The 13,047-nt window shown below is 38.4% G+C and overlaps 1 protein-coding gene across 1 annotated transcript in view; it reads right to left on the bottom strand.

Annotated features, from left to right (window-relative positions):
• The window catches only part of GAS2 (growth arrest specific 2), an 86,665-nt gene that overhangs the window by 48,918 nt on the left and 24,700 nt on the right, over nt 1-13,047 (bottom strand). The window contains exon 3 of the mRNA XM_086613853.1: nt 9,028-9,169. Coding sequence (XP_086469979.1) covers nt 9,028-9,169 — 142 coding nt within the window. The remainder of the gene's footprint in view (nt 1-9,027; nt 9,170-13,047) is intronic.

The following is a 13,047-nucleotide window of genomic DNA, read 5'->3' as shown; positions in this document are numbered from 1 at the left end:
TTTTTAACGAGTTAAGGTCAAGACATCTGCTGTATAAACACTTTGGTTATCTAAAAACTCACCTAACTCAAATGCATGAAGAAAAAAAAAAATACCATACCTGAAAAAGATATTTCAATCTCCAGTTAAAGCTCTGAAAGTCACTACTTTCTCCTATACTGTACATATGAGACTCAGAATGGGAAAAACACCTCTAAATAACTAACACCTTCAGGGACAGATCTTCAGCTTCTGCAACTTCTACTTTCAGCTCCACTGACTTGAATAAATGTATGGTAAGTTGCGTGACTTGAATGCTCATCCCAATATCTTTTACTAGCATACATGTAGCACTTTGAGATGTATGCATTCTTCCCCTCTCATCTCATCCAAATATATTTCCAGAAGTGAAACTGCAGAGCATGAAACTAAAATGGCACTGCACTAGGAAAATTATTTTATATTCTTAGTAACAGATGGCTGAAAGATAAAAAGATGAAAACTTGGACATTCAGCTAACTTCAATATTCTTGCTTGTCACAACACAGTAATTTTATGAAACACCTAACCTTCGCTAGTAACCAGTATTTTCAAAGCGTTACATTCATGACTCTAGAAACAGATATTGTTGCTTTGGTTCTAAAGCTGTTGGGACTGCCCCAAAATAAAACCTGATTTTAAGAAATAGGGCATGCCCCAAAACACAAACGGAATAAATTGGTTCTGGAACAAAGGGAGTCCAATATTTCTTGACTGCAATTCACACATAAAAAAACCAGAGGCTCAAGTAATATTATGTGCAAAAAGATCCATAAATCAACTAGGAGAAGATTTGATTAAGAAAGGTAAAATGTTTTTCTGTCAATGCTTAAAGCTCTTCTAGTCAAACATAATTCAGGGTCCTTTAGCAAATGACTCAGCATAATCTAGATACATTTCATGCATTTCACATCGAACAATGTGACACAGTGAAATCATTGTTAGAGGATGAAGAGCTGTGCAGGCAATAACCAACCACAGAAACAAACATCTGGTCATCTGATAAGAAGATGGTGACACAGTGCTTCTAACAAGAAAATGTTTGCATTCCTGAGGACTATACCAGCATATGTATTTGGGAACTTCAGAGACAAACAAATGTTATTTTGTATACTGCGAGACTGGAAATAATTTAGATTCTCAAAGCAAAATTTTCATTTTCCTGCTTACAGGCTACCATCTCACAAGAGAACATTCAGGAGTTACAGCAAAAGCCACAGAGACACAAGATTGCATTTCCACACCTCTCTTGGTCCCAAACATTCAGTATAACCTTGAGCAAGCAAGACAGACCATTGTCTTTTGGGGACAAACAGCACTTTCAAGTGTCTTGATTTCTGAACACTTATTTTGAGATACTTTTTGTCTGGTGCTATTGCAAAATAACTGAAAGAACTTGATACTCATAGTCACTTTCAAAAGGCTGTCTCCTAAGCTTTTTTGGGGAAAAAAGCTACTTTAATGCTTTTTCCATCTAGAGAACAGAACGACAAACAGTTCTTACAAGTCCTTTCTTAGTTTGACTTATAGAAGTTGAGTTAGTTAACATTTTTGAAGCACTTCAAGACATCTGATGGAAGAGATGGCAAAAACTATTTCAGAGGCACTACACAGCACAAAAATCACTTATTTCATAATTTAAAAGAAACGTGTCACTAAAAAAGAAAATCTGTAAAAGTCCTTCTAATTCACACTTAAATTCTCACTGTATGGTAATTTAAATTCACATTTAAATTCTGACTGTCCTGCAGTTCCTGGCTAACTACACTTATATACACACAGTTTTATAAACATGTAATTGTCACATATATATGGTAATAACTAATATCATTCAAGCACTACAGGCAATTCATTCTGAAGTGATTGGTAATACGCTCAGGTTGAAATGTAACACCTGTACCCATGGTATTCTGTTGTATACTGTGGGAACTACATCTATCACTTTCTGAATTAATGACTATATCTATATTAACAGTTGCATTTCTGTAACAGGCACCACTTGAACTTTTTGACCTGACCAGTTACTTAATTCCAGCTATGCTACATGGCAAACAGACATTTGCTAAGCAACACATTTTCTGTAATTGTAACAATTTCTATGCAATTAGACACGGTAGGCACTGGAAGCTGAAAAATTGTTCTTAGAAGCCGTCTTCATTCTATCTATGGCCACATACACAATTCACTGCATTTAAAGTCTACACTCAACATAGTGCAATTCCTTCCCACAACAGTGCTACTGTACACTGTGAAGAATTCAAACAAAAAGCAAAAAAATGAAAATTTCTCTAACACTTCTATGAGGTAAGCAGTATTATTATCCCCATCTTATATATGGAATTAGGTATAGGTATTAGATACAAAAAAAAGTACACTTATCTATGTGCTATTGTAAAATAGTGCCCAATGTCCAGGGTACTATTGGATTTCCCAATCCTACATTTTGTACAAAAACAAAGCTAACACAACTAGTGATCCCATTACAAGGTTGGATACAGATCTTTCTGCTGCTTGTGGGAACTATGTGATAGAGCCATAGGCACTTCTACCAGCACTATTCAGTAGCAACATCAAAATACTACCCTTCAGCATCTTGCATTATTCTCCAAACATCTTCAGATTTTTGCAATAAATGAGGCATGCGAGGAGAAAACAACATACCAATAAGAGCTTCCTTCACTTCAGGGACTGCGCCATACCATGATGTTGGCAGAGCAAGGTTCATCCTAAAGAGAACACAGCTCTTCCAGGGAAGAAATAGCTCATGACCACATGAAAAGTTGATACGTGTACCGTAACAGCTGAATAGGTACACTGATGTAGTACAGCCAGCCTTAATTATAGTCCAAGTACTTCACTCTGCATCATTAATACAATTTTTGTATGGAAATTCCTGTAATTTTTCACACTTCCACATATGGAAGAAAACAATATTCCTGGAGAACTATTGGCCAGTTCTCCCCTATCAAACTTTAGCAAGATGAATCATCTGATTAGGTGACTATAAGCAAGTAGCAATTTGTAAATGTAGAAGACACATGCACTACACAGATCTACTGTATAAGATGAATGCAATATCCATCTTGCCAGAGAATCTCACTGATTGTATTTGCTTGACAAGAAAGCAATGTGAAGATTTAGAAACAGCACATACAAGTCCAGCTTATTTGAGGTGTCTTGACAGTTACAGATCCTTTTGCTTTCCATGTCATTCATTTCAAATCCTTCTTATCTGCTGTCTTCATTGCCTGCATCTTCTCAAGTTCCTTTCAGCCACTCTTTTTTAACACTACTTCCTTTTCAGCTCCCAGCAAGCTTTTATCCCTGCTCCTCTCTGGCTAAGACTTCTTTCTCCACACTGCTTCCACCTGTTCATGCCCCTTTCTCCTTTTATAGGTTCTCCTCTCCTGATCACTCGTTCCTTGTTCTCCTTCCTTGTGCTTCATTTCTTTTCTACAACTACTGTTCACCACATTTCTGCATCCTTCACTGCTCCCTTCCCCAGAGCCTGGATCCTACCAGGAGAAGCAGAGGAGAAACAGCCTCTGCTTGCAGTGCTGATCAGCCCCTGGGGCTGTAAGAAGACAGAAGACACACTGCACATGAAAAGCATGTGTTTGTTTAGCATCTTTAAACCCAGAGTGTTCACAATAAGAAATGTGAGGGATTTTTGGTTTGTTTGCCATTTATTTTTTAAATTATCAGAATGCCAAACCACCATACAGGAACAAACTTCTTACACCTGCCTGCCAAGTTTCAAGCCTTGGCTCCTAACATGTCTATAAATCATTATTAGTGGAGTCAGTTTTTCTCCTAAACTTATTTCTTTTAAAAAAAAGATCTTAGGCATAGCTGAATTAAAAAAAGTGAGTTTGATTTCTGTTTCTAAAGTATTTTTTTAGCTCACTAGAAGCAAAAAGATTTTCCTAAGGGGTTTAGTACTTATTGTCATAGGCTTCCAACTGCCATCAGAATTCAAACATGTTTAGAGAAAGTTTTTCAAAAGGTTGATCCTTTGATCCTTCCTCCTATTGTCTTTTCACTTTCTCCTTTAATGCTTTTTCTTCTGATCTGACTTTTTTTTTTTTTTTTAACATTGCTTTGACAACACTTACTCTGTTCAACTCACCCCAAACATATCCTTGCTTCTGTGTTAAAGAGTTATACTACGACATACTTAAATGAAGATGTGTTCCCCTGGCCCCATTTCAGCACTATCACTTATGGAAATCTCAAACCAATTAAGGTTTCAAACACAGCAGATCTATAGGTAGTAAAGAATTAATCTAGAATTATAGAGATCACCTAAACTAATAATTTACTGGAATTCGTTAATTTAAGATGCTAATCCAGTGGTAATAACACAGCGTCCAGGATGCTTCTATAGTCCTCAAAACAAGACATATTCAATGATAGTATAAGTTGTTTAGTGAAATGTTGTGAAAGACAGGACAAAGCCTTATTCTGATGCAATTATATGCAAAATTTAACATGCTATTACAAGCTGTAAATGTGACACTGAAAGAATGGTCAAAATACTTCTTGTAATATAAAATTAAATCAACTCAAGTATTTATTGAAAAAAAATCATTTGCCTATACGCATTAAATAATTTTAATCAATTGACATTTGAGTGGGTTTTTTTTTTAAGAAAAAAACTTTAAAAAGCAACACTAGAATAGAGATTAGAGGTTTGTGTTTAAGACTATTTTTTCCACTAAAACACTGCATGCCTTTGTTTAGGGAACCTCTCCATTAAACCCTAACCATTAAGTTGCATCAAAAGAAGTCCATGTCACATGTTGTGTGTACACACGCACAGTTACAGAACACACAAGCACAAAACATTAATATAACAATATCATCCAGAAACTCCCAACACAAACAACACACATTAGCATGCTGGCACACTCGGTGGCAAACCCTTTTCTTGCTGGGTAGACTCTATCACAGAAGAGATGCAGGATATTCATTGGTTCCAAATCCTATAATCATCCAACAAGACTCTGTTACAAATGAAGAGTTCATAACTTAAGCTTTAAGTTCACTTAACTAAAGCCATCACAGAAAATCATACCATTCTTACTATCTGGCCAAGAAGAGTTTTCTTCAAGTATTACACTCTTCAGGCTTGAGCACCATAATTACAAATAACTCCATCAAGAATGCATCCATAAATTGAACTACCATAGCTGTGTGGATCTGCTGCCCTAAAACCTACAGAGGGGTGCTTACAAAACCTACATATCATGGGAACAGAGGGTTACAGGCAGTATTTTCTTAAACTACAAATAATTAGTGCATCATGTTCCGAGTCCTAAATACGGAACAAATACTGACCTCTGATACATCTAAGAACCCTATTCAAAGACAGTCTATCTCAAGATTTTCCCAGATGATAAAATTTTGGACTTTGGATCACAGTTTTTGGTATTGACAAAGCTAATTCCTTCTTCTTTAAATACACTAACTATAAAAATAATGATTATGAAAAGCAAGCTAAATTGGTCCATGAGTGCAGGGAGCATGCAGAATCTCCCTCTATTTTGCAGCATTCTAGATTATTCCTACCTACTGTGTTATATTTGTTGCAGAGCACAGAATACCAGGTTGGAAGGGATCTCAAGAATCATGTGGTCCAACCTTTCTTGGTAAAAACATGGTCTAGACAAGATGGCTCAGCACTCCATTCATCTGAATCTTAAAAGTGTCCAATGTTGGGGAATCCACCACTTCCTGGGGAGGAATATTTCAAAGGCTGATTGCTATCATTGTGAAAAGTTTTTCCTGTTTCCAATCTCTCCAGGAATAACTTGTACCCATTACTCCCCGTCTTTTCTATGTGACTTCTTGTAAAAAGGGAGCCTCCATCTTCTTTGTAGTCACCCTTTAAATACTGGAACAAGGTGATAAGGTCTCTCCTAAGCCTTCTTTTCTCAAGGCTGAACAAATCCAGTTTGCTCAGCCTTTCCTCATATTGCAGGCTTCCCAGTCCTTTGATCATCTTTGTGGCCCTTCTCTGGTCCCTTGTACAGCAGGGACCAAAACCTAACACAGAATTCCGGGTGTGGCCTGACAAGCACTGAGTGAGATAATGACTTCTTTATCTCTACTGGCGGTGCCTTGTTGATGCAACTCAGCATCCTATAGGCCTTCTTTACTGTTCACTCATATTGAGCTGCTTGTACACCAGGACCCCCCGGTCCCTTACCACAGAGCTGCATCCTAGCTAGGCAGATCCCAGCGTCTGCTGCACTCCTGGGTTATGTTTTTCCAGGTGCAAGACCTTACACTTGTGCGTGTTGAACTTCATGAAGTTCTTGTTAGTCCACTCTTCCAGTCTATCTAAATCTTCCTGCAGGGTAGCTCTCCCTTCCAGTGCCCACTTCCCCACTCAGTTTGGTACCATTGGCAGACTTCATCAGGGTACACTTAAGCCCATCATCCAGATCACTTGCAAACACATTAAACAGCATTGGGCTCAATATCGATCCCTGGGGGACCTCACTTGTGACAGGCTGCCAGTTTCAAAAGGAACTATTTCCCACGTCCCTCTGGGTGCAGCCTGTCAGCAGTTTCTCATCCACCACAAAGACCAGGTAGACAACATCCACAGCTTGCTCCACATCAACCGAGCAGGTTACTTTGACATAGAAGGCAATCAGGTTTGTCAAGTATGATTTGCCCTTGATGAATCTGTGCTGGCTTTTCCCAATCACGTGCTTCATTTGACTTGTGATAGGCCTGAGGAGGATTCATTCCATCACTTTCCCAGCGAGTGAAGTAAGACTGATAGGCCTATAATTTCATGGATCCTCCTTTAAGCCCTTCTTGGAGATGGGGGCAACATTAGCATTCTTCCAAGTCTTCAGGAACATCCCTCATCTCCATGACTTCTCAAAGATTATGGAAAGCAGCCTCGCAATGACATCAGGCAGCTCTCTTAACAACTTGTGAGAAAAAGGCCTCAGGAATGTTTTAAATGATACAATGGCATGAAGAAAATATCACTACGTGCATGTAATTAAATAATATAGTATTTACATATAATAAGGCAGGCAGCATACAGAAAAAAAGGATAAAAAGAAAATCAATTAAGAACATTAAAATAAGTACAGAGAGAAAATAGTTGCTAGCAATTTATACATCAATACAGTTTATTAGCCATAGGAAAAAAAAACACACAAGAAAACACAAAACCCAGTTACCTCTGTAACCATTATTTCACCACAATAATTTATTACCAAAAATATAGCAGATTTCCATGTGGCAGTGTAAACACTTTGTCTCTCACTACTTGGAATAGAACCTTTGACATTACTTACCTTTGCTGAATTTTTATTTCCTATGCAGTGGAGAATTGACTTGTCAGAGAGAGAGGAACATAAAAGCTTTAGATTGGCAACTGTTATGATTCATCATTACTTCTAGTGCATTAGAAAAACCTCAAATGAAATCAAAACTTTTAAGAGTTCTAGCTCAAACCAAGGGAGAAGAGTAGCTTCTATTTTTATTGTTTTTAGAAATGGCATGGTCAGTATCCCACACTGAAGTTCAGAAAAATAGGTCAAAATATTATCAAGTCCTAATTCTATTTCCAGAACCACAAGTCTTTTCAAAATGTGCATTCTATAAACAGTAACACTCAGAGAAGGAAAACAACAGAACCTGCGTAAAAATTAATTTATCCAGGGAATGTTTGTATTTCAGCTAACCCAATTCCATCTCTAAACAAGATCTGTTTTTTTTTAGCAATGCACGAGAAAATTCCTTATAAACATGCTCTCAATTACACAGTTAACCTATTACTGGAACAATGGTAAACTGCTGAGTTAACAACAGCAGTACAAAGTCTAAATTTGTTTAAGTGTTGCATTAACCATGTTGTCCTAGGCAATGTCCAACTTCCCCATCATTTCAAATCTTTGGAAATACAATTATTGTCATCTTCCACATGATCTACGACGTCCAATAAAAATTTCATGTTGAGGATTTAATAAACAAAGCAGAGACAACACATATATTTATTCCTTAATATTTGTCATCTTTGTGATACTAATTTCCTCTCTGTCAAACATTTTCTCCTGGAAATATAAAATAATTTAATTTAATTTAAAAGCCTCACAGGATAAAAGAACAGAAAAATGAACAAAAAAATGCTTCAGAAACAGTTGTGCTAGAAGAGCAAAACTGTAAAAGAAGGTGAATAGACCAGTTGCAACACAGATAAGAACTTCAACTAGGCAGTCAAAGACCTTTTGAGCAACAGAATAAAGAAGCCTCTCGATTCAGTACAGTGCGTTCATTTGTCTTCCATAGAAACTGAGCTGTCTGTCATCACAACTGCTTTACACTTTTATCTGTGCTCACATAACAAACATTTGATTCTCTTCATTTCCTGATATTTGGCTGAAACAAACTCTTGAGATAAGTCCTAAGTTCTCCTTTGAAGAGAGAACGAAAATACTGAAGAATATGTACTATTAGAACAGCAATCTCCTAAGCAGTTCAATTCTTTTGATGGAAGACCCTGAAGCACTAGTAAATCAACTGTGAAAAAGGTCGTATAGAATGCAGAGAAAACTTTCCTATTTTATTTCTTCCTGAGAAACCCATTGAACCTGCATGAATAGGTAAATGTCTGCAGCCAAAACCGAGCACGCACTTGTATCCTATTCCCCTGAAACAGAAAAGCACCATCTTACACATCGAACTAAGCAAAAGCATTCCATGATCAAAAAAGTGTGTGTGGTGTGAAAAAAAATCATCTGTGTGCAAGAAATCACATTAAGATTTCTGTCTCATTTAAGCTCCTCTTAAAATTGACTTAAATTAATTTTAAATGATCTGTACTTTGTTTGTTTGTGTTTCAGATAAGGGGTAGAATTAACACAGACAGAGATCAGATTTGGAGTCAGGATCTATTGAGAGAGCCATTCTGTCTTTCAAGGCAAAACACAAAAGTTAAGTACATTAAAATTACCAATCACTAAACAAACAAGTACATACCCAAACCTTCTGACTCAAACAGGCAGGTATCATCAACCCCTACATCTCTGCACCAGGCTAAGAAATTTGCAGTGTTGTCCCGTGCAAAAAAAGACCCTGAAGGAGCATTGGCTTTGCATGGAATCTTCCGTACTGGTAAGATCTGAAAAACAGAAATTCTTTATTGAGATAAATGATACAAGCTAGCATAATACTTCGGTATTATGAAATCAAAATACAGGTTTTGCATAGATGGGTGACTACCACCAATGTACTTCCTTGTCCATTAAAGAATTCCAAGCAAAGAAGAATGAGAAGTGAGTTTAACAGCATGAAGTTGTCAACCATAAAGGCTTTACAAAAGCATCGTGATAGACTATGCGATGTGAAGTTCAGTGCTGAATCAGTATTAGCAACTTCTTAGGAATATCAGCAACTAAAATTTTGGGATTTAGTGTTTGGTCCAGTTCACTGAATTTGGCAGGGGATGGGGGTGGTGGTGTCAGAAAAATTTTACAAGGACAGACTTTAAACTAGGAACTGAACTTTCCCCAAATTAAGGGAGAATTAGTTTCAGAACTACATTAGGAGAGAATCATAGCGTAAAACAATAGGTCTTGAGGTCTAAAGATCATAAACACTTCAGAGAGGCCATTGTCTCTCTGACAACACATGGAAGCCTCGTATCCACAACCCAGAAATGTGATCTAGTAGCTACAAGATCAAGGTCCAACACAGAGCTGGGCTCTCACTGTACCAGAGTAGTTCCATTTACAGAATTTTGATATCAGAGGAGATGCTACTGATTTAACATATCAATATCTGAATCAACCAGAGTAATTACCACAGTGAGCTTTTTGCCTGTATCAGTACATTTACTGAGACACATACAAAGAATACTTTAGCATTTAGTTCTCATTTAAGGTTTCTTTTCCTCAAATGAAAAATAGCCACCATCCACAGCAAAATTAAGAAAGAATAAAAAACCCTGTTATTATGTAACTTCAGAAATCTCTAAATCATGGAGGAATTCACACCCCATGTCAATTTGAATTGCTTTAGAAATATACACCTGCCTTATTAATGTTTAGACCTATTCCTCAGATCACCATCTAGCTCTCATTCCTCTATATTTCTTATTTCAATTGCACTTTTTTACAGTTATTTCCTTGTTTTGCAAAAATGATGCTTATGTTTCAAAATACTTAAAAGGAGATAATAATACTTTTCTATATTGTAGTCTCAAACACTGAACAGTTTTACATGGTATTTTAAAGAAAAACCCAAGTAAATTTTGTGTTGTAGACATCATATGACCTCCTAGACCATCCTGGAATTAGAGATGGGAAGAAGGAAGAAAGGAGGGAAGGATACATGAGTATTCAATAAATCCAGTACAAGTAAAAACCAGTGAAACTTGAATTCTTCCAAGGGGCTCTAGATACAGGACAACTTTACAGAGATCAGAGCACAATGAAGTTGTTAACCATTATTTTAATCCATTCTTCTGGAAGAAAAAAAATAAAATTAAATTTAAAAATGCTCTGCTCCTCACAGACCAGGGTTGTTTGTCTTTTTTTTAAACAAACAAAAACCCCCACATATCTCCAGACCAGCACTCTTCTCACGTCACATTAACTTCTTCAAAGAAACAATGAGCATCTGTAACCTGAGGCACATTCTCATTATACTCTACAGACTGCTTCACACGTAGAATTCCCCCTTGTGACTTACAGCCTTTAGGAAGAAGTAATGAATTTGTCCATTTCTGCCCCCCTCTACATCCTTTCTCAGGAGATTTTAATTGGACAAGTCTAATAGTCTTAAAAGAGCACTCACTTCTGTTAAAAGGAGTTACACAAAATTCTCTAGCAGTCTGCTGCAGGAAGGTCATCCAGTTCAGTCTGCATTCAGAGAAAAGCTGTCAAAACAAGTCTTTTGTTTCATGATCATCTACTAAAATCTTACACAAAACATTGCAAAAAGCTTCAAGAAGTTCTTTCTTCAAAATAATTTCCACAGCGAAGATCTAACCTGACCTTATTTCCTCCAGGGCAGAACAGGAACAAGCAGTGTGGGCAGGGATGTTCAGCTGCTAACAACAGTATGGAACAAGATGGGAAACTAGCAGAGAGCAGCAAGAGTCGAGCTGCTTCATGAGGGAAGATAAGCCAGGAGCCAAGGGTGACCCCAGCACAGGCAGTGGCAGCCTTCACTGGCAGTGGTGCAAGTCCCACAGCACCCGAGTAAGGTAGTGCTGGTGATGTAACAGCTTTAGCCAACTGACTTGTGATAAGATGAGGTGACAAGTCAGATCTAGCTCTATCTGGGAAGACAAATCAGAAATAGCAGAAGACAAGGTTGGATGCAAGGCTACAGCAGAGGCTGAGGCTCCAGCCATGAAGCCCAGTCAGCAGCAAGCAAGGCCGGAGATGGTCTGTCCACAATGTGGCTCGGGCAAGAAGCAGGGCTGAGGTCAAAGGGAGCTCCTGAGCCATGAGAAGAGAGTGCAAGTTTGGGTCCTAGATGAGACTGGTCACAACTATTAAGATATTTTGGTCCCCTCAGGTCCTGATAGCAACTATTCTGTGTTTTTTAGTGCTTCAGAAATACATAGCTAGGATTCAGGAGTGTTGGTTGATGGGAAGGTCAACAGGAGTCAGCTTTGTGCGCTTGCAGCCCAGAAAGTCAACCGTATCCTGGGCTGCATCCAAAGAAGTGCAGTCAGCAGATCAAGGGAGGTGATTCTCCCTCTCTGTTCTGCTCTTGTGAGAACCTACTGGCAGTACTGCTTCAGCTCTGGGGACCCCAATAGAAGGAGAACATGGACCTGTTGGAGCCAGTCCAAAGGAGGGCCACAAAGATGATCCGAGGGCTGAAGCATCTGTTGTATGAAGGCAGGCTGAGAGACTTGGGGTTGTTCAGCCTGGAGAAGAGAATGCTCCGGTCAGACCTTCTAGCAGCCTGCCAGCCCCTAAAGGGGGCCTACAAGAAAGCTGGAGAGGGGCTTTTTACAAGGGCATGTAGTGATAGGACAAGGGGCAATGGCTTTAAACTGAAAGACGATAGGTTTCTATTAGCTCTAAGGAAAAAATTCTTCACTCTGAGGGTGGTGAGGCACTGGAACAGGTTGCCAAGGTAAGTTGTGGATGACATCCCTGGAAGCACTCAAGGCCAGGTTGGATGGGGCTTTGAGCAATATGATCTAGTGGAACGTGTCTCTGCCCATGACAGGGGGGTTGGAACTAGATCATCTTTAAGGTCTCTTCCAATCCAAACAACTCTATGATTCTATGATAATCAACTCTATCTTGTCAGTAGATTTCAAAGAGGTGCCATTTCATAGCACTGTATCTTAATCTAACTACATAAAACATCCAACGTACATACAACATACTTCATCATATTCTCACAGAACCAAATTACCAGCAGATATAAATTGGTTTAACACCATTAATATCAAATAGAATGAAATTCTTTTCCCTTAATACCTCTGCTTGGACTAGAGTATCTGAGGTGATACCTGGATGTTGAACCAACTGAGTTAACAGGTCAAAGTAAGGAGATCAAACAAATTATATCTGACCAAACTATACTCTTTGGAATTTTTGGATGATTACATCCAATTTAGGGCACAAATCCTGGATGACCTTATAATGGATTAGCAGCACTGTCACAGGAACAAGATGACAAGAAGCCAGCTCCAGTATTCCTGGCACTTGCAGGCTTGCGCGTTAAGCTACTTCTCATAGAAAGGAGATAACACTAGAGTTATTTTCTTTGGAAAGTAGGCCTGCAGTGTCAAATCATGTGACCTCCCAGTTCACTCTTCAGTTCTCATCTCTGAATTTTCCACAGCACCCGTATATTACTTTGCTCTCGGACTCTCCTTTGCAGAAAACTAGCAAGTCTTCTCCAAGACAAAAACTCTTTACAACCCCAGGAACAGCTTGGAAGGGCATTATGGGTGAAATCACACCAGGTATGTTTCCTTCCACTCGTTTCTCCAACTCCAGCCCTGATGATTCCATGTCTTTAAAC

The sequence above is a fragment of the Tauraco erythrolophus genome, chromosome 6 (genome assembly GCF_009769465.1).
Source record: "Tauraco erythrolophus isolate bTauEry1 chromosome 6, bTauEry1.pri, whole genome shotgun sequence".
Taxonomy (NCBI): Eukaryota; Metazoa; Chordata; class Aves; order Musophagiformes; family Musophagidae; genus Tauraco; species Tauraco erythrolophus.
The sequence above is the reverse complement of the archived record's forward strand: the minus strand, read 5'-3'. Positions and strand labels throughout refer to the sequence as shown.